Raw genomic sequence first — 18,824 nt, 5'->3', positions numbered from 1 at the left:
CTTCTCACTATGTGAGACGTGTGTGAATATCAGCTACGTTAGACTAGATATCCTGCAGCATGTAAACTTTGAGGCTGCGTCTCTAAGCACGTCAATTTGCCTGCAACGTCTAACTCCATTTCCTGTGCAACTCGTTCAGATTAAAAGTTTTAAATCCATTTCCTTTGCAACTCCTTCAGATTAAAACTGTTAGGTATAGGAAGTGAAACGTGGTTATCGCTTGCTAGCTTGATTAGCAGCGTGATTAGCCAGTTCTCTGACTAAAACAACTCGAGACAACATCATTTGGGGATATTTAGAGCTGTTTTTCCAGTGAACACTAATACACCTTTATTTAACCGGGAAGTCACATAAAGATTCAAATCTCTTTTACAAATGAGACCTAAAACACTGCAGAAAAGTAAGCAAAGTAGAGAGTACAACCAGAAACAGTAAAATAAGGCTGATATCTGGACGTACAAACCCATTTATTAATGTTGTAACTGGGGGGGCGTAGTTTCCCCAAATAGAAAAACGACATAATGGGGCTTTATCTACTGCTAACTGTAAATGTCTACTAGGGATGTTCATCAATTATCGAAAATCGATAATTGATCGTTAAGGATTGGAATCGATCCTGTGGCATTTGGATCGATTTTTTAATTATTAATTATTATTATTTTTTATTTTTATTTTGGGACTAGGTTTGGGTGGAATTCGTTCCTCCTCGCCTCACTCCATTGCACAGCCGACTAACGTGAGGTGGAGCTTCATATAGTCTCTAGTTTTCTGGCTGGGCACGGGCCTTTGTGCCAACAAAACTGTTTTAAACATGGGAAATTCACACCGGCATGCGCCGGGGACAGCAGTGTTGGAGAGGAGACACATTGAAATAAAGAGTTCATTGAGGAGAACACGTTGTCTTTCGTATTTTCTGCCATAGGCTTTCATTTTGTAAAAAAAAAAAAAAAAAAAAAATTGAAAATATTGAAAATATTGAACATTTTCTAAGTATTAATATGATCGATAATCGATAATTGATCGTTAATTTTCACCGATTATCGATTTTGGAAAATTTTCAAAATGAACATCCCTAATGTCTACGTTAACGACATGTAATGAAACTCCTCCCAGCACTGAGCCTGATGTGGAGTTGTTGGCCTGGAGGTGCGTTTGATTTGCTCACCTGGCACGCTGCTCCTCCATAACACACTCCTTCACTTTAATCTGCTGGTGAAGCTCCACCACCTGGTACGCCAGCTGGAACACAGAGATCAGTGTCACAGGAACCCAGGAAGAACCTAGAGACCCCACAGGAACCAGGAAGGACCTAGAGAACCAAGAGGAACCAGGGAGAACCCAGAGGAACCAGGAGGAGCCTAGGGAACCCAGAGGAACCTAGAGAAACCAGGAGGAACCTAGAGAACCCAGAGAAACTAGGAGGAAACCAGAGGAACCAGGGGGAACCTAGAGACCCCAGATGAACCAGGAGGAACCCATAAAACCCAGAGGGACCTAAAGAACCCTGCTATAAGAGCTAACCAGTGGTTAGTGAGCTAGTAGCTGCTAAGCTAAGAGGTGATGTTATCCTGATCCGCCTTTTATTCCTCCTCACAAAAAGCGCTCCAGGCAGCACCTTTTACATGCAAAACGTGCTGTGTCAGTAGTCTGTCAGTAGTTAGCTGTTACCTCTCCTGTTGTTTTCTTCAGGGACAGCAGAGAAGACACGGAGCTGCTACAGTCAGCTGAGGGCAACCTGCACACACAACAGACAATGTACACACACACACCCTGATCAACACACAACAAACACACTCTGATCAATATACACAAACCACAAACACACCCTGATCAATATACACATGAAACAAACACAGAGCACACTCTACTCAATATACACACACAAAACAAACACACTCTGATCATTACAACAAACACACCGTGATCAATACACACTCACATACACAACAAACACACACCGATCAATAAACACACAAAACAAACACTCTGATCAATATTACACACAACACACCCTGATCAAAACACACGCACACGCACACACACACACACACACACACACACACACACACACACACACACACGCACGCACACACAAAACACACCCTGATCAATATACACACACAACAGAGCCTAACAGCTGGTAGCCTACCTGGAGGCAGAGCCTAAAATCCCTGAAGTCATGCTGGTCTTCTCCAGTAGACGGGAATCTGCAGAGGAGACAACACATACAAACGCTGGTCTGTGTGGGGAAGGGTGGGGGGGGTGTCTGTGTGTGGGGGGGTGGGGGGCTGTCTGTGTGTGGGGAAGGGTGGGGGGTATCTGTGTGTGGGGGGGTGGGGGGCTGTCGGTGTGGGGAAGGGTGGGGGTTATCTGTGTGTGTTTGTCTGTGTGTGGGGGGGTGGGGGGCTGTCTGTGTGGGGAAGTGTCTGTGTGTGGGGGGGTGGGGGCTGTCTGTGTGGGGAAGGGTGGGGGTATCTGTGTGTGGGGGGGTGGGGGGTGTCTGTGTGTAGGGGCGGTGGGGGGCTGTCTGTGTAGGGGGGTGGGGGCTATCTGTGTGTGAGGGGTGGGTGGTGTCTGTGTGTGGGGAGGTGTCTGTCTGTGTCTGCGTGTGGGCAATTTTATAATAGGATTAATCGATCAATCAACAGAAAATTAATTGACAACTATTTTTTATAATCGATTAATCGTTTTTGAGTAATTTGTTAAGGATAAAAAAGTCTAATTATCTGATTCCAGCTTGTTAAATGTGAATATTTTCTGGTTTCTTTACTCCTCTATACAGTAAACGGAACAAAACAAGACATTTCAGGACGTCATCTTGGGCTTTGCGACATTTTTCACCATTTTCTGATATTTTATAGAACAACTATAAATATTATATATATGAATAAAATGTGTTTTATATGCTTTATACTGCGATATTTAGGGTTTAGTTGAAGACTATGAGCAAAGCAAAGAGGGTGGCAATGTTATTTTTTATGTTTGGTTTATAATAATAAGATAATAAAATATAATAATTAGTGTTTCTGCCTGTGTTGCTGTCTGTTGTAGTGAAAACGACCTAAAGGGAGAGCAGGTGGTGACATGAAAGCGAGTGAGAAAAGGAGAAAATGCTGAATAATGACATCAGAACAGTATAATCCTAATGTTAATTTAAAATGAGATATCCCTCTAAATATGGCAAAAAAAACATGCAAACGTCCAAAAAACGTAAAATGTTCTCTTCCTTGCAGCACCCCCTACTACTTAAAAGGAGTTCCAGCGTCCCTGGCTCTGACCTCATCATATCTTCACCTTGATAGTTTTCCTTCTCTCCGTCCTCCTCCGTGGATTTCTGAACAACAGGTTAAACCGGTTAGAAAACTTGAAGCGCATTGCAGTAAATCTCTGCCTCGTTGTTTCTGTGCCAAACTAACCACCACAACAGACTCATGTGTGAAAAGTCTGAGGTTTTGTGTTTGGTGATTTTTTTGGGGGGATGTGTATAAAATTAGAATCACCCCCATTTTTTGTTTTTGTTTTTGCTCAAAGTGAAATGTTTTATGGTCACTCACGATTCAGTAGGTGGCTGGTTGGGTTGGTTCCAGGCTTAAAACTCGTTATACAAGGATTTTTCGAAATGTCTATGGAGAAAATGAATGGGTAATTCTCTTCCGGCAAGATGGGGGTGGTATTGTTTTCACAATACCGCCCCCATCTGGCCGAGTCAGGTTAACTGCCTACATCAAAGAATACATTTCAATGATATCTGAATATGTACAAACAAAAAAGCTGTTAAAGAGTACAACTACTTCAAGCTTTATCTTTTTCTGTCACTTTTAGTAACCCTCCCCCCCCTGGCATGTTTTTGTTTCTGACTGTGAAATTGTGTTGAAGTCGTATACAAAAGGCTTTGTGAAAATACTGTCATGTATACTTGTTGCAATAAAGTTGTAAAAAACAACAACGTTGCCTTCCCGATGGCATGACCCGCCCTATTCTGCCTCTGATTGGCTTACTAAATTAAACCAACCAATCGTCAGTCCTCATGCCGAAACCCAACCCAATCCAGGGAAGAGTAGGGTGGGTCTAGCAGTGCAAGGATGCTAAAAACAAGGATAAGACAACACTTGTCTGTCATAATAGAGAGCCGCAGGGATGACGTATTTTTGTAGGCTGAATGCGGAAGTCCCGAACTTCCTGGTTCTTCACTGTTTCTGTCTATGGGATTTTTGAATGGGTTTTTGGCGCGATGCTTCAAATAATGTCTGTGGGCAACGCAAGTTTAATCAAACGCGAACCAAGGTTCAGCGGGATAATCTTCACACATGAGGACCACTTTCATGAGGTTTTGTAGCGTAAATGCGAGCCCTAGAAGTAAAAAGCTCGAGCTAAGCTAATCCAGAACTACACACTGTCGCATAGGCTTCCACGTCACGTCAGCACTCAACCTGGACTGTTGTTGATGTGTGCACTGATTACCCCGGGCTGAACGGGGCTGAACCAGGTGAGGGAAAGAGAATTTCCGTGTTCGTCCTTTGAGTGGTGACGTTATTGACGTATATATCCCCATCGACTCAACAGTGTAGTCTCATTTAGCCGTTTGCTAGCTAGCCACCCTTTTAACGGCACATAAAAGCTTCAAAACTCATAAAAGTGGTCTTCATGTGTGAAGATGATGTTACTAAACACTGGTTCGCGTTTGATTAAGCCAGCGTTGCCCAGAGAGATTATTAGAAGCATCGCGCCAAAAACCCATTCAAAACTCCCATAGGCGAAAACTGTGAAGAACCAGGGTTGTTAGCATCGATGATTTCCGGACTCGTTACTGCGGCTCTCTATTATGGAAGTGCTTGCTTCTATCGGCTACACTTGACATTACGCATTGTCTCCTCCTGTTCTATTCCAGACTGCAGCAAAATCTCTGCGCTGCCTGGGAGCTTTGCTCATGGGTTTTCTCTGGGGAAGTAACTTGTAGCATATGTGAAACGCTACCACACTACTTTACAAAAAAATAAAGTTTGTTTTGAAATAAAAAGTAAAATGTTTTGTTTTGGAACAGTAAAGTCTATTTTGAAATCAAACAGCAGAGATGGGAAAAGTAGGTAACACACAAGTAGAAGTAGCCTAGAGTTAGGCCCTACTTATGTAAAAAGATACTCTGGTAAAACTACAAGTACTGATTCAACTTGTTTACTCAAGTAAAAGTAAAAAGTACAAGCTCTGAAATGTAATAAAGTATACAAGTGAAAAAAAAGTATTTCTACTGACTGTTTCTGTCATATTAATATAATTTGAATACTATTCAACTTAAAAGATCCCATCAAACATGTTTTAAAATGTAAACAACATTACATCGTTTTTGTCTGTCGTGCAGTAAAACTAGCCTGTTTTGAAAATGTAAGGGGTAGAAAGTACAGATATTTGTGTTAACACATTCACTGCCAGCCGTTTTTTTTTTACTGTAGGTAGGTTCTGCCAGAGGGTTTTTTTGAGGATTCTGGCTCATCTTTCAAGACCCGAGGATTCTTTTCTGCTAAGATTTTGTGAACACATAATATCTCAAAAGAACTAATAGAATGTGTGCTTTCTCTGTCTAAAAGAGTTAGTTTGTAGAGTTAGTAGTTATGTAAGCATTAGCAGTTGAATACAGCATGGTTTCAGCGTCAGAAAAATTATTCTGAGATAAACGGCTTTTTGTGAAATTCGATAGAACAGTCACTTTAACCATTCATTTTTGGCATCAGTAAGACGTCAGACATCTAAACAATAGTTTTGAACAGTAATTTCCTCCATAACAGCAGGAAACCCCCCTCTGCTTCCAACTCCTCCCTCCGTGTGTGTCTTCTTGGCTGCAGCGGCCGTGTCACAAGCTCGTTTCTGCTTTGCTGCTGCTGTGCCTGTCTGCGCGGCCGCTCTTTGAGGAAGTCTGGATGGACTCGCTCGATTCTTGGAGTTTTGGTTGAGAGCTTTGATGAAGCTTTTGCGATTCTGGTCATATTTATGCTGCGTGTTTCAAAGTGTGTTCCACCCGTAATCTATTATGCAAATTTGCAATCCCGCACCGCCAGCAATCAGCGCGAAAACGAAAGCGTTTTCGCCAATCCATTTTACAGAGAGAATGGTTTCCTCACGCGTTCCCGTGCAGTTTTGGCTCCCTCTTTCTACTGTGGAGAGAGATGTCGCCACTCAGTGGGTCGGTAAAATAGATTATACACATTCAATACCTCCAATTCTGGTATAGGAGACGTAAAAGGGTTAGATCAACGTCCCACCGTCAAAAAAAAAAAATCTATTTTTTTGACGTAAAAACACGTCATTGGCAGTGAACGGTTGGATTTTGTTTGACGTAAAAACACGTCATTGGCAGTGAACGTGTTAAAATGTAGGGAGTAAAAGTAAAAATTGCCAGAAAAATAAATATTCAGTAAAGTACAGATACCTGAAAATCCTACTGTCGAACTGAACCCGTTCGTCACATGCATATGAGTCAGTTTCAGACTGAAAACACAGTTTGTCTAAGATGACAGGTTGAGAGGCGGGTCATAGTATCATGTCGATGATTTTATTTGACAATTCTGGGGACTGGATTGGGCTTTGGCCAATCCTGGCGTGTTCCGCCTCCAAATCGAGTGGGATTCAGTGTGTTGTTGTGGCGCTCCCCTCGGGAAGAGCCTTTTAACACGTTGAGTGCCATAGCCGAGATATCTCGTCTTACATAATCCAACGGTTAAGTGCCATAGACGAGCTATCTCGTCTTACATAAACATTTATTTTTTTTGACGGTGGGACATCAATCAACCCCTTTTACGTCTTCTATATCACTATCGGAGGAAGAGAATGTGTATAATCTATTTTACCGACCACTAAGTGGCGACAGTTCTCTCCAGACAGAGACAGAGAGAAAGCCACAGCCACGGGACCCGTGGACCAAAAGCAGCCGCCTCCCGCGGAAATGGCTTGGCGATTTTACAGTCAGAAACGAACGAGCCTCATTCTCATACTGTAGGCGGGGACGCTTCGCGCTGCTGCGGTGGGGGGTTCCAGAAATGGACTGGGTGAGCAGCATAAAGCCTAGAGTCGCACGGGGCTTCATCGGGGCTATCAAACCCAAGAGACAGTGAGACCTATCCACACTCGCTGCCAGGGAGAGAGGCTGCTCTAACTCGCTGCTCAAACTCCCAGCAGCAGAGCACTCCGCAGCACAGACGGAGGGAGGAGTTTGGAGACACACACACACACTCTCTCTCTCTCTCTCTCTCTCTCTCTCTCTCTCTCTCTCTCTCTCTCAGAGAGAGAGAGAGAGAGAGAGAGAGAGAGAGAGAGAGAGAGAGAGGAGAGAGAGAGAGAGAGAGAGGAGAGAGAGAGAGAGAGAGAGAGAGCGCACAGAGTGGGAGACAAGGGCACCCATAATCACAGGCACGTGAGGTGGTTCTAAAAATCCATTTATCTCCAAACTCTCTGAAAATCTCTGAAACCATGCTGTACTCAACGGCTAATATCTACATAACTACTAACTCTGCAAACTAACTCTTTTAGACAGAGAAAGCACACATTCTATTAATTATTTTTAGATGATTGGTGTTCACGAATTCTTAACAGAAAATAATCCTCGGCTCTTGTAAAATGAGCCAGAATCCTCAAAAAAAAACCTGGCACAACTTACCTACAGGATTGAAAAAATGGCTGGCACTCAATGTGTTAACGGGAGAAGTGGAGCTCAGCGAGCCGCAGGCAGCCAGCTGCCTTCGTGTTGCCGAGCGGAGAGTGCAGCACGTCGGCCTGGAATCTCCGAAGTGCGACCCCTGACAAGCAAGCTCTCGGATGCGCGCGCCATTATCACTGCTGTAAATACTATATCCCTGGAATGCGCGTTTTAACGAGCCAGTTACATTTCTTTGCGTTCTTAGAGATTATAGTTTTTGTTTTTTGTTCATGTTTCTAACAATTGGCCAAGTTAGTAGTTAGTTTATGGGATAGGAATTCTGCCAGATGACAGGCACTAGGCGCCATTTTCTACTTCATTTGGAAGAGAAAATTATCCTGAAATGAAGATTTGATTGACAGCTGCATGTCGTGATATGATTGGTTGAAATGGGGTAGAAATTTGATAGTACTAGGTGGCGTCAGCAAACTGTACATCAGGGGCGGTTCTAGGCCTTTTTTGGGTGGGCTAAAGCCTGGATTATGCTTGACGCTTTGGCCGGCCGCACGGAAATGAGAGACACGGAATCCTGACGAGGAAACGTGTGGAGCTTTTATACTCTGTGTGGGTTTCTGCTCGCGGAATTGAGCACGAGTCTTGAAAACTCCACTTTGTCCGCCCAGCCGGGTCCGCGTCCGCGTCCGTGTAGTTACAAAATTCGGGGTGCACACGGCCAGGCGAAAACCGTCCGCACGGAGCCTTGCGGAGGGGCGTGTCTGCTGATTTGACGTCACTTTTCCGTGCGGACACTCGCGTTCCTCACTGATGCGGAAAGCATAATGACACCTTAATAGTCTCAGCCCACCCAAAAAAAATAAAAATAAAATCCTTCTCCAAATCCATGGTGGTCATTAGTAGCAGTTTCTGTTAAAATGATCTTTATTTATTATTTATTTTTGCTTTAAAACTATTTTTTAATTTTCTGCTTAAAGTTCATGAAAAAAAGTGGCATTCTTGTTTTTTCCCACAATAATTTCATAATACCATTTGTAATGCCACCGTTGTAGTGCTGTTGTTCAAAATTAAAGTACATTTTCTCAGATTTATTGGTGTCTTTCTAGTCACACTATTTAATAGTCAGTGTTTCCCATACACTGATCTATTTGTGGTGGTACACCCTACATAGATTTTGACCCCCACAAATACTGCCACATATTAATTTCAACTAGTTGACTGCAAACTCCTGCTTTAGTGCTTACAGTATATTATCTTGTCGGAATATTATTCCAGCCAATAAGTTAGGAAGTTCCCTTTTGATTTAATTTTACTTTTGTTTTGCCTACAAAGCAAAATATTACTTTACTTGAAACTCCCCTGAAGTGATTTTGGTATTATTTATGCAAGCATAATTCTACTATACTAACCTGTTTTTGCATAAAAACACACAGTTCGATTAGGAAATGATTGTATCTTTTTTAAATATGTGCTTTGATTTAATAAAATGTAAATAATAAGTTATATTACTGAGTTACTGCTAAACGTAATATATTACATGTAATATGTTACTTTTGTAATGAGTTACAAAAGTAATATGTAGGTAAATTACATTTTGAAAGTAGCTTGCAACACAGTTCCTCTCACTTGTCTGCAGTGTGTGTGTGCGTGTGTGTGTGTGTGTGTGTGTGTGTGTGTGTGTGTGTGTGTGTGTGTGTGTGTGTGTGTGTGTGTGTGTGTGTGTGTGTGTGTGTGTGTGTGTGTGTGTGTGTGTGTGTGTGTGTGTGTGTGTGTGTGTGTGTGTGTGTGTGTGTGTGTGTGTGTGTGTGTGTGTGTGTGTGTGTGTGTGTGTGTGTGTGTGTGTGTGTGTGTGTGTGTGTGTGTGTGTGTGTGTACGTACAGGCTGTGAAGAGCGGGGTGAGGCTGAGCTGAGCCCGGTCTCGGAGCTTCAGCTGGCGGACGACGTGCGGCTTCCAGCGGGCTGGCTCCTCACAGCCGCCATGACGCTTCTTCATGCTGTCTTGTCTCTCACACATATACCCACACACACAGGATGGCCTCCATGTTAGCGGTTAGCTTAATAGTCTCTCTGTTTTCTTCCTTGTCAAACTTTTTCCAACAAATCTCTGAACAACACTGAGGTGACGTCACAACACTGAGCTGACAGACAGGCAAGTGGCAGGCGACTCGTGCGCAGCTACAGCCAATCACCGTCCACCCACTGCTCGCTTCCTGTTTTTGCCAAGGAACCGATGAAAGAAGGATAAGACAAATTTTGCATAGGGAGCGAAAGTCACGCCCACTTCCGGGTTAAGCGTAGCAACCCTAGTCTCTTAAAACTAACCTCGCGTCACCAGGCTCTTCTCGGCGAGAAAGAGCCTGGCTCCCGCCCACAATTGATTTTGTCACCCTACTGGTTCCCGCCTAGAGCCCGCCCTAGACCGGATGGCAGCGTTTCTAGCTCGTCAACTTTCACGTTAACTTGACAATTTGACCCAAGTATCAGAATCCTCTTTCACCGTTTTGACCGGTGTGTCAGGCGGTGGTGGCGGAGATGCCATATTGCATAAACGTTTTGTTTTATGTAACGCTAGATTTGTTTTGATCAGACTCTAGTTTAGGTAACATCACCGCGTCAAGCTAACGGCAACAAAGACGTTGTTAGGCGCATTGCCATCCGGTGTTAATTCTGGGTCCGGGGTTTACGCCCCCATGACAAAAAGCGGGGTGGAAGGTGCCCAGACTACTTAAAACCATGCTTAAAACAGACGGTTGGCTCTCGCAATTTTCAAATGCTTCTGCCTAAACATCTGTAGGCCTACTTCAAGCTGTGAAAACTTGGTCAAAACGGAAAGGGAAACTCAGGGAAAATAATGAGTGACGATCAGTGTTGGGGGCAGGTTACTTGCAAAATGTAATATACTACATATTACTAGTTACTTTCATTTGAAAGTAATAAGTTACAATATTACTGTCTGTGTAGAGTAACTTGTTACTTTAACACTACTTTTGCATTACTTTCACCAAAACAACAGCAGCAGCAGAATGACATCGCCGCTCCGGAACTATCCTGAAAAATAATTTCAACCGCCTTGAAGTCAGTGTAAACAATCCAAAATTCTAAATGTTATTCTTTTCCTTTGTTATTGTCATCTATAGTGGTTATTTGCATAAAAACACACAGTTTGATTAGGAAATGATTGTATCTTCATTTAAATATGTGCTTTGATTTAAAAGCAAATAACTCAATTTGTAACTTGAGTTACTTGACAAAGTAACTGGTATAATATTACTGAAATCCTATAAGTAATAAGTTATATTACTTAGTTACTGCTAAAAGTAATATATTACATGTAATATGTTACTTTTGTAATGAGTTACCCCCAACACTGGCGACGATAGGCAGTGGGATGTCCCGGATGCCCCGCCTAAAGGCAGGTGGTGGTTGGACAATCTGCTCATTCAATCACCTGCATCGGTTCGAACTTCCTCTGGTCTGATGCATTGTTTTTTTCCCCAACTTCCTATCCATGTTGTGTGGGCGTGAATTACAGACTGTTTATGGTGCATTCGCAGAATGTAGAAGAGACAGTCTGGCTTGAGAGACTAGCGACCCGATCTCGAAGTGTAAAGTTTGCACGTTGGTCTTTGGCAGTGTTGAATAGGAGGGTTACTTTAATAATGTAATCCGATACCATTGCAAATTACCTAAATGTTTAATCAGTAATGTAGTAGGCTATCATGATATGAAAGTAACCTAATGTAACTTGATTACTTTCCCTTACTTCTGGATTAGTTTTGAACAAATTTCCTGCATTCACCACTGAAGTCCGGGGGCATGCTCCCCCAGGAGGAAATGTTTCCAAATACTGTTCATTTTTATTAATTTCAAGCACAAGTAGGCACTAGGACTGATAACTGAAACGCCTTTTTACATTCAGTAAAAACAAGTTTGGTGATTCTATTCATGTGCTACTGTCGTTAGTTTAATTTTCTTTTGTCATTTTCCCCCTCAAATTGTGGCCATTTGAAGCCAGATTTAGAGGAATATCTCATTTTAAATTAACATTAGGATTAGACTGATGTGATGTTATTATTCAGTCTTACTCTTAACCATCAATATTTGCTCATTTTCTCACTCACCTCCACGTCACCACCTGGTGATACCTATCATTTAGCCTACTTATTTGGACCTGATAAAATAAAACAATTTAATTTTACAAATGAGTAGGTACATTCACCCATTCATACACCGATGGCAGCAGGCTACCACGCAGGGTGCTGGCACACCATCAGGAGCAATTTGGGGTTCCGTATCTTGCCCAAGGACACTTTGACATGCAGACTGGAGGAGGGGGGAATCTAACCACCGACCTCTTTCATCCAAAGCGATTAGTGGACAACCCGCTCTACCTCCTGAGCTACAGCAGCCTTTAATTGTTAAAGGGCCAAAGCAGTCTACTCCTGTAGACCAGAAAGGGGGTTTCCATAGCCTCAGCCTGGAGGGAGGTAGGCCTGACATTTTTGGATAAACTGGTTTTGCCCGCCATTTTCTGCACTCGGTACATGACCATTGATGTTTTTTGACAGCTTGTCTGCCCCCCGGAGGATCCAATAGGTGCGGCGTATTTCAGCAAACACCCTATCAGGTCCTGGGTGCAAGAGTCTACTATCATAATCCTTAATCAGAAGCTGTGTTATAGGATGTTTTAGGGTCAATAAGCACTATGGGATGGATGGTATCAGGTTCAAGGTCTTTTCTCTGCCTCAGTCTGCCACCCCCTCTTATTACTTCTAGTGTTTTATGGAACTCAGGAGAGAGAGGTGACAGACGACTATGTGGGGAAATGTCTTTGCCAAATTTGAGTGCCTGACATTCTTCTAAGAAACTCTCAGCTTGAGCATGAGATATTAGGGCAATTTCTGCTTTGGTTCTTGATAGGTCAGTGGGGTCAGAATTTGAGTGACATGGTAAGGTTTGCATTGGCTTGATATGTGGCATCTATCAAGTCTGTCCAGTTACCGTATTCCTTTGGATCAGGTAGGTCCAATGGCTTTGTGGGCTGTGTGAGGCCACAAAACAGAAATTTCCTCAACTCTGTGGTTCTGTCTCTGGCAGGGGCAGAACATACAGGCCATTGACTAGAAGGAAGGTGGAGGAATGCATGACCTTTATGCCATCGATGTGTAGTAGTTACTGTAGGTCTTTGAGTGGCTTACCTCTGGTAATATCATCTGCAGAGTTTTGCTTTGTGTTCACATGCCTCCAGTCACTGGCTGAGGTTAGTTCGAGGATCTCCACAATTCTGTTGGCTACAAAGGCTTTATACCTGCAAGATTCAGAGTGAAGCCATGTTAATACGTCATTGGCAGTCAACCGTTGGATTTTTTTTGACGGATTAATACGTCATTGGCAGTGAACGTGTTAATACCACAGTGGAATCAGACCACAGAAATGTTCTGTCAAAGGGAACTGTCAGTTCAGATTTGGATCAGTTTACATAGCTGGGCTCCAGTCAGGGCTGCAGATAACTCCAAGCGGGGTATAGTTAGTTGCTTTAGAGGAGCTACTCGTGATCTGGCCATTACAAATGAGACGTTGGTCTGCCCCGTCTGGTTTGTTGTTCTAATGTATGCCACTGATCCGCTCTTTCTGCGGCATCACAGAAGATGTGTAATTCTCTGTCTGTTACTTTGCAGGAAGCATGGGGGTTGTTGCACTTGCCATCATACCACCTGGGGAAGGAGATATGTAGCGCAGGTTTGGGAGCTCACTCTCCCATTCATCCCATGCATGTTGCAGATCACCAGTGAGTATCGGCTGATCCCATTGCTTATTGTTCACCCAGAGCTGCTGGAGTAAGACTTTCGCTCTAGTGGTGAATGGGATGATGTATCCTAGGGGGTCATATTGTGAAGCCAGCACTTTGTACACATTTCTCATTGTTAGAGTTTGGTAGGAAACAGGTCTGTGTCTATAGCCCAGTGGTGCCCAATTTGGGGCCCGCGGGCCAAGTTTGGCCCGCGCTCTGTTTGTTTTGGCCCGCCATGGATTTTGAAAACCAGAATGCAACTCGGGCAAGTTATCAGATATCTGCACTGATTGCAAAGGGTGGACACGCTTTTTCATGTGGTGACTTTGTGAAACAGGGTCTGAATGTGGCTGCGGATATACTGCTAGTGTTCACTCCTGAGATTGCATCCCTGCAAATTCTCATGGCAAATTGTTTACAAAAGATGGACAATAAAGCTGATTTTCAAAGTACCTTGAGGATTTTTCAAGTTGTGAATTAAGTCAAATTTCTCTCTTGATTACAAAGGTGGAAAATACAACTGTTTTTAACTGGGTGTTTACTGATTAAATGTTTAAGCTCCCCACAAATGCAGATGTTTTTTTAAATATATATAACCAATTGCAAATTATTACAATTACCAAACAGATAAAAAGTAGATTATTATATTGAAATGTTATTTTAGATTTAGAATGTTAATTTTCTATAAAACACAAATACATTTTAATGTAATTCCACGTTTATTTTTGGCCCTCGGCCCTCCACCCAGATTGAGTTTTGGCCCTTCATGGGAAAGAATTTGGGCACCCCTGCTATAGCCCAAGGTATCAGAGACACAACTACCTCAAAGCCTGTTGCCCATCGTTTCCAGGAAAACGTAGCACACTGCGCACCCCGTTTTGCAGATTGAACACACCCCAGCTGTCTGTGGGCGGAGCCCGGTTTGAAACCGCGTCCCGCCGCGCGCGTCCGCGGAAACAGAGAAAAGTGTCAAGTTTCATAATCAGATTCAGACCTGACAGCACACAGCAGCGCAGTTAGCAGAGTTAGCATCGGGTCAAGTTTCATGACAGCATCACAGCAGCAGCAGCAGCACAGCAGCTCATCGGGGCTAATCTTTCAGACGGTCACAGTCACCGCTGTGTGCAGCGCTGTTGCTGTGTGTTTGTGCGCTTTGCTCATCTGACTTCCAGCCCCACAGCACGTAACATAAAGCCGGGGTGATGGCGGAGAGACCCGGGGTGATGGAGGAGGCAGTGGGCTCCAGGCTGAGGAAACAGCCGCTGAATCCGCTCATAAACGCACGCAGAAAGACTCGGCAGAGTCAGCCTAGGCGGACCAACAACACCCGGGTAAAGCTGATGTCTGTGTTTGGTTGCTAACTTGTTAGCTGTTGTTAGCTTGACTAGGCTGAAGTTAACAGGCTAGGTTTTATGAAGACGTTTCTCTTTTGAAGAGTGATGTGCGTAGAGTACTCAAAGTCTATACTCGATACAATTACTCAAATAAAAATGACGTAAAAAGTACAAAAAGAGTGTACCTGGTTAATAAATCAACGTACTCAAAGTACAAGTTACTTTTTTTAGTAGAGCAATGGTTCTGAAACTCTCAAAGTGGGGTCCGGGGGGACCCAGGGGTCCCCACCAACACAACACCCGGGTAAAGCTGATGTTTGTGTTTGGTTGCTAAACTGTTAGCTGTTGTTAGCTTGACTAGGTTGAAGTTAACTAGAACTCAACCAATACGAGGGATGAGTGTTGATAAACAAACTGCTTATTGGGGCAACTTTATAATGGGACCCTATGGAGCCAGGCTTGAGTGTCTCACTCTAGCAGGCTGTGCTTTTTACCAAATTCACTTAAAAACTGCGACAGTTCACAGAACTTTAACACGCCATACATTATATATTATACATCAGACCCTTCTGCTCTCACTCAGAATGTCAGAATAAGCGATGTGATTAGAGATGTAACGGTATGAAAATGTCACATCACGATTATTGTGACCAAAATGATCACGGTTATCTATTATCATAGTATTTGTAAAAAAAAATATGCTGAAAAAATGTAAAACAAGTTCTGAGAGACTCAATGAAATCATTTTACGTTTTATATAGAAAACCACAAATAAAATTAACAGCATTACAATAAGCACATTTTGTTTAAATAAACCGTAAAATAGCAATACCTTATGTAGGCTACTGTTATGCCTAAAGTAAACTAAAGTTAAGTTAAGTTAATCCAGAATCCATTATGCAGGTGTTGATGACATTGCCCAAGCAGCCTGATGAGCAAATGCTTGCTCAAGTGTCTGTGTCACTGTAGATGATGAGGAAGCAGTACATGTAGCTGAGGAGGAGGACGATGAAGCAGTAGCATCACTGGGTTTGCCTGCTGCACTCTGTAAACAAGGGAATAGCAAATTTATTATTTATTGTTATTATTGTTATTAACATCATCATCCTGTCTTGTCTGTCAGTCTGTCTCTCTCTCTCTCTCTCACACACACACACACACACACACACACACACACACACACACACACACACACACACACACACACACACACACACACACACACACAGTCTATCTTCTGTATATTATAATATTATATCTACTGTACTTTCACTACCCTCCTTTTATGAAAAAGTGAGGTACAACTTATTTAGCCAGCTCCTTTAAGAGCTGAATCCACTTTATTAGAACAATAATTAACCTTACAGGAGGAGTCAACAATCAGCCGTCGGTTGCAGAGGTTTTAATGGAGTTTGGTGGGGTGTAACCATGCTAACCAGGCTGTGCTCCTCGCTGTCAGGTGGTTCTGGAGAAAGTTCTGGGCATCAGCACAGCCAACAGCAGCGGACTGACCTGTGACCCCGTCTCTGGCCTCATAGCCTATCCTGCTGGGTGAGTTACAATCTCTACTGTACATGTTCTGAAATGCTGGGTGAGTTACAATCTCTACTGTACACGTTTTATCCTGCTGGATGAGTTTTTTATATAGATTTTATTTTCAATTTTGATAGAACAATAAGCGAACAAACAAACAAGCTCAGACACAGGGGGAAAAAAACATACATCACTGACATTTAGCATAACAGCATCGTGCTACCAGCCACATAAGGTGCTTATGTGCTTGTAAGAGATACCATGCACAGGATCCCCCGCAAGGGGTCCACGGGAAACCAGTCGGACAAGCCATCCGTTACCCCTAACCTCAGTCACTAGTCATTATGATCGCACGGTGAAACGTTTAGAACACGTTATCATTGACAAACCCACTTTTATTACATAACGTTAGATGTGGCGCATGCAGGTCTACTCGCTCAGCTGACAGGAGTCGGACACACCTGCGTTTCACGAACACAAACAACATTATGGTAGCACGGTGAAACGTTGCGCTTAGAACACATTATCGCAACAAAACAGCATGTGGGACCGCTGTGACTAAGTAGCGAACAGCTTCTCGCTGTGTAACGTCGGTGGCCTCGCTCTGTCTGAGTTACCCGTGTCTGTGTGTTAGACCAGCGTTGGGTAGGAATGGGACAGTACGATTTTAGAGAAATACATTGTCGGTTTAGGTGGTTGAGTGAAATCAAACCGGTTTAAGCTCGTACACCGGACCGGACCGGCAAAACCTGAAATGGACCCATGCCTAGTAGACATGGCTTTCAGTGCGACTTCTAGGGGTGGGGGGAAAAAATCGATACACCATAGTATCGCGATATTTTGCCTGACCATATTGGACGCCAAGTATCGATATTGAAAAAAAAAAAAAAAAATTGCAGGCCATGCCAGGCCACCGGGCTGCTATAAACTTTAGTTCCAAGGCCAGCAGTAAACAAACTAGCATATTTTCATTTTGTTTTAACAGTAACAGTTTTGTCATAACAGTAATTTACAAATTCCCCAGTTACTGAATGGACTGCACAAGATGTTTTGTGCACGTGAAGTGAAGTTGCATTGTTAAAAAACTACCTAAGTACAGTAGTCCACACACACATCCAGTTAAGGAGGACTGTAAGTAGACTGTAACAAACAGTTCAGTTTGTCAGGTGCATGCAACTATTACATGACTTTATGAAAGTTGTTGGTCTGTCTACTTGACAATGTTGCTGCAATAAAATGGTTGAAGTCAGATGTACAGACTGGAAAAATTTTCTTATATAAACCAGATGTTGACAAAGTTTTCCTTTGGGGACATAATTTGCAGTTGAAAAAGTAAGAAATCGCAATATATCGAAATATCGCAATATTCAATATATCGCAATATCGGCGATATCGCAATACTATCGTATCGTGACTCAAGTATCGTTTTAGTATCGTATCGTGGGCATCTGGTGATTCCCACCCCTAGCGACTTCCCATCTCTGCTGACTGCTGAGTGTTTGTGTTCCAGGTGTGTGATCGTGCTGCTTCACCCAAAGAAGAACAAACAAAGTCACATTATCAACACATCAAGGTAAGCTCCTCTTCACTCCTTCACTTCACATTATCAACACATCAAGGTAAGCTCCTCTTCACTCCTTCACTTCAAACTGCAACGTGTAAGACTTGAGTAGAGTTTATTTGAACTTTAAAGTATTCAAAAATGAACTAAAATGATCAATAGGATCTTGGGAAACAACGGTTTTGCCGTTATGTCAAAGACATCTATGTAGTGTTGCAGAGATATCTACTGAAATTAGCATTAGCACCAGTTAGCTGCAGCCTGTACTTTCCTGTAATACCACTTCTACCTTGGCTCAAACGTCGACTTGCACTCAAGGATGAACTAATTCGATTTTGGTGGACAAAGGTTAAGGTCCTTACACATCAAGAGCGATGCGAATATACGGCACGAAATTGCGATGCGAGTTTTGACCCACCTGTCAATCACAGCCACAGATGTGTACACGTCGGAAGCGAATTTCTGAAAAATCGACCGTGGTTCGAAAAAAAAAAACACTGCAATAACGCTCAGCGAAAAACTTCGCCGTTGGTATTCACGGTTGCATTGACTGATATAGGTTCGGAAAATATTATTGACGTGCGAATTAATCACACGAAAAAAACGCTCCCGATGTGTAAGGACCTTTAAGGTCACTATGACCTCATGAACCCCATTTTCAAGCTTGTTAACGTGATGTCTCAGGAACGCCTTGACAGATTTTCATCTAAATTGCCTCAAACGTCCACTTGGACTCAAGGATGAACTGATTACATTTTGGTGGTCAAAGTTCAAGGTCACTGTGACCTCACGAACGCCATTTTCAAGCTCGGTAACGCCATACCTCAGTAACACCTTGATGACATTTCTTCACATTTGGCTCAAACATCAAATTCTGGACAGACATGCATGTCGACGTCTCACTTATTGGCGGGGGCATATATCCGCAGTGCTTATTTTCTCTCCGGTCGCTGCTCCGCCCGTGA

General features: G+C 43.0%; 2 protein-coding genes across 4 annotated transcripts in view; one reads left to right on the top strand and one right to left on the bottom strand.

The window, feature by feature from the left end:
- The window catches only part of atg16l2 (ATG16 autophagy related 16-like 2), a 35,075-nt gene extending 25,343 nt beyond the window's left edge, over nt 1-9,732 (bottom strand). Inside the window, exons 1-4 of the mRNA XM_083637195.1 lie at nt 9,519-9,732; nt 2,150-2,207; nt 1,669-1,735; nt 1,166-1,239 (exon numbers count right to left, since the gene is read on the bottom strand). Of these exons, the coding sequence (XP_083493321.1) occupies nt 1,166-1,239; nt 1,669-1,735; nt 2,150-2,207; nt 9,519-9,654 (335 nt within the window). The 5' untranslated portion in view covers nt 9,655-9,732. The remainder of the gene's footprint in view (nt 1-1,165; nt 1,240-1,668; nt 1,736-2,149; nt 2,208-9,518) is intronic.
- Nucleotides 9,733-14,477: 4,745 nt separating this feature from the next.
- The window catches only part of wdr62 (WD repeat domain 62), a 50,302-nt gene continuing 45,955 nt past the window's right edge, over nt 14,478-18,824 (top strand). For all 3 annotated transcript variants that reach the window (XM_083636375.1, XM_083636376.1, XM_083636374.1), the window contains exons 1-3: nt 14,478-14,762; nt 16,225-16,316; nt 17,809-17,871. In XM_083636375.1, coding sequence (XP_083492501.1) covers nt 14,634-14,762; nt 16,225-16,316; nt 17,809-17,871 — 284 coding nt within the window. In that variant the 5' untranslated portion in view covers nt 14,478-14,633. The remainder of the gene's footprint in view (nt 14,763-16,224; nt 16,317-17,808; nt 17,872-18,824) is intronic.

The sequence above is a fragment of the Poromitra crassiceps genome (genome assembly GCF_964638095.1).
Source record: "Poromitra crassiceps genome assembly, chromosome: 5".
NCBI lineage: Eukaryota > Metazoa > Chordata > Actinopteri > Beryciformes > Melamphaidae > Poromitra > Poromitra crassiceps.
Note: the sequence above shows the minus strand (reverse complement) of the source record. Positions and strands in the feature narration are given on the sequence as shown.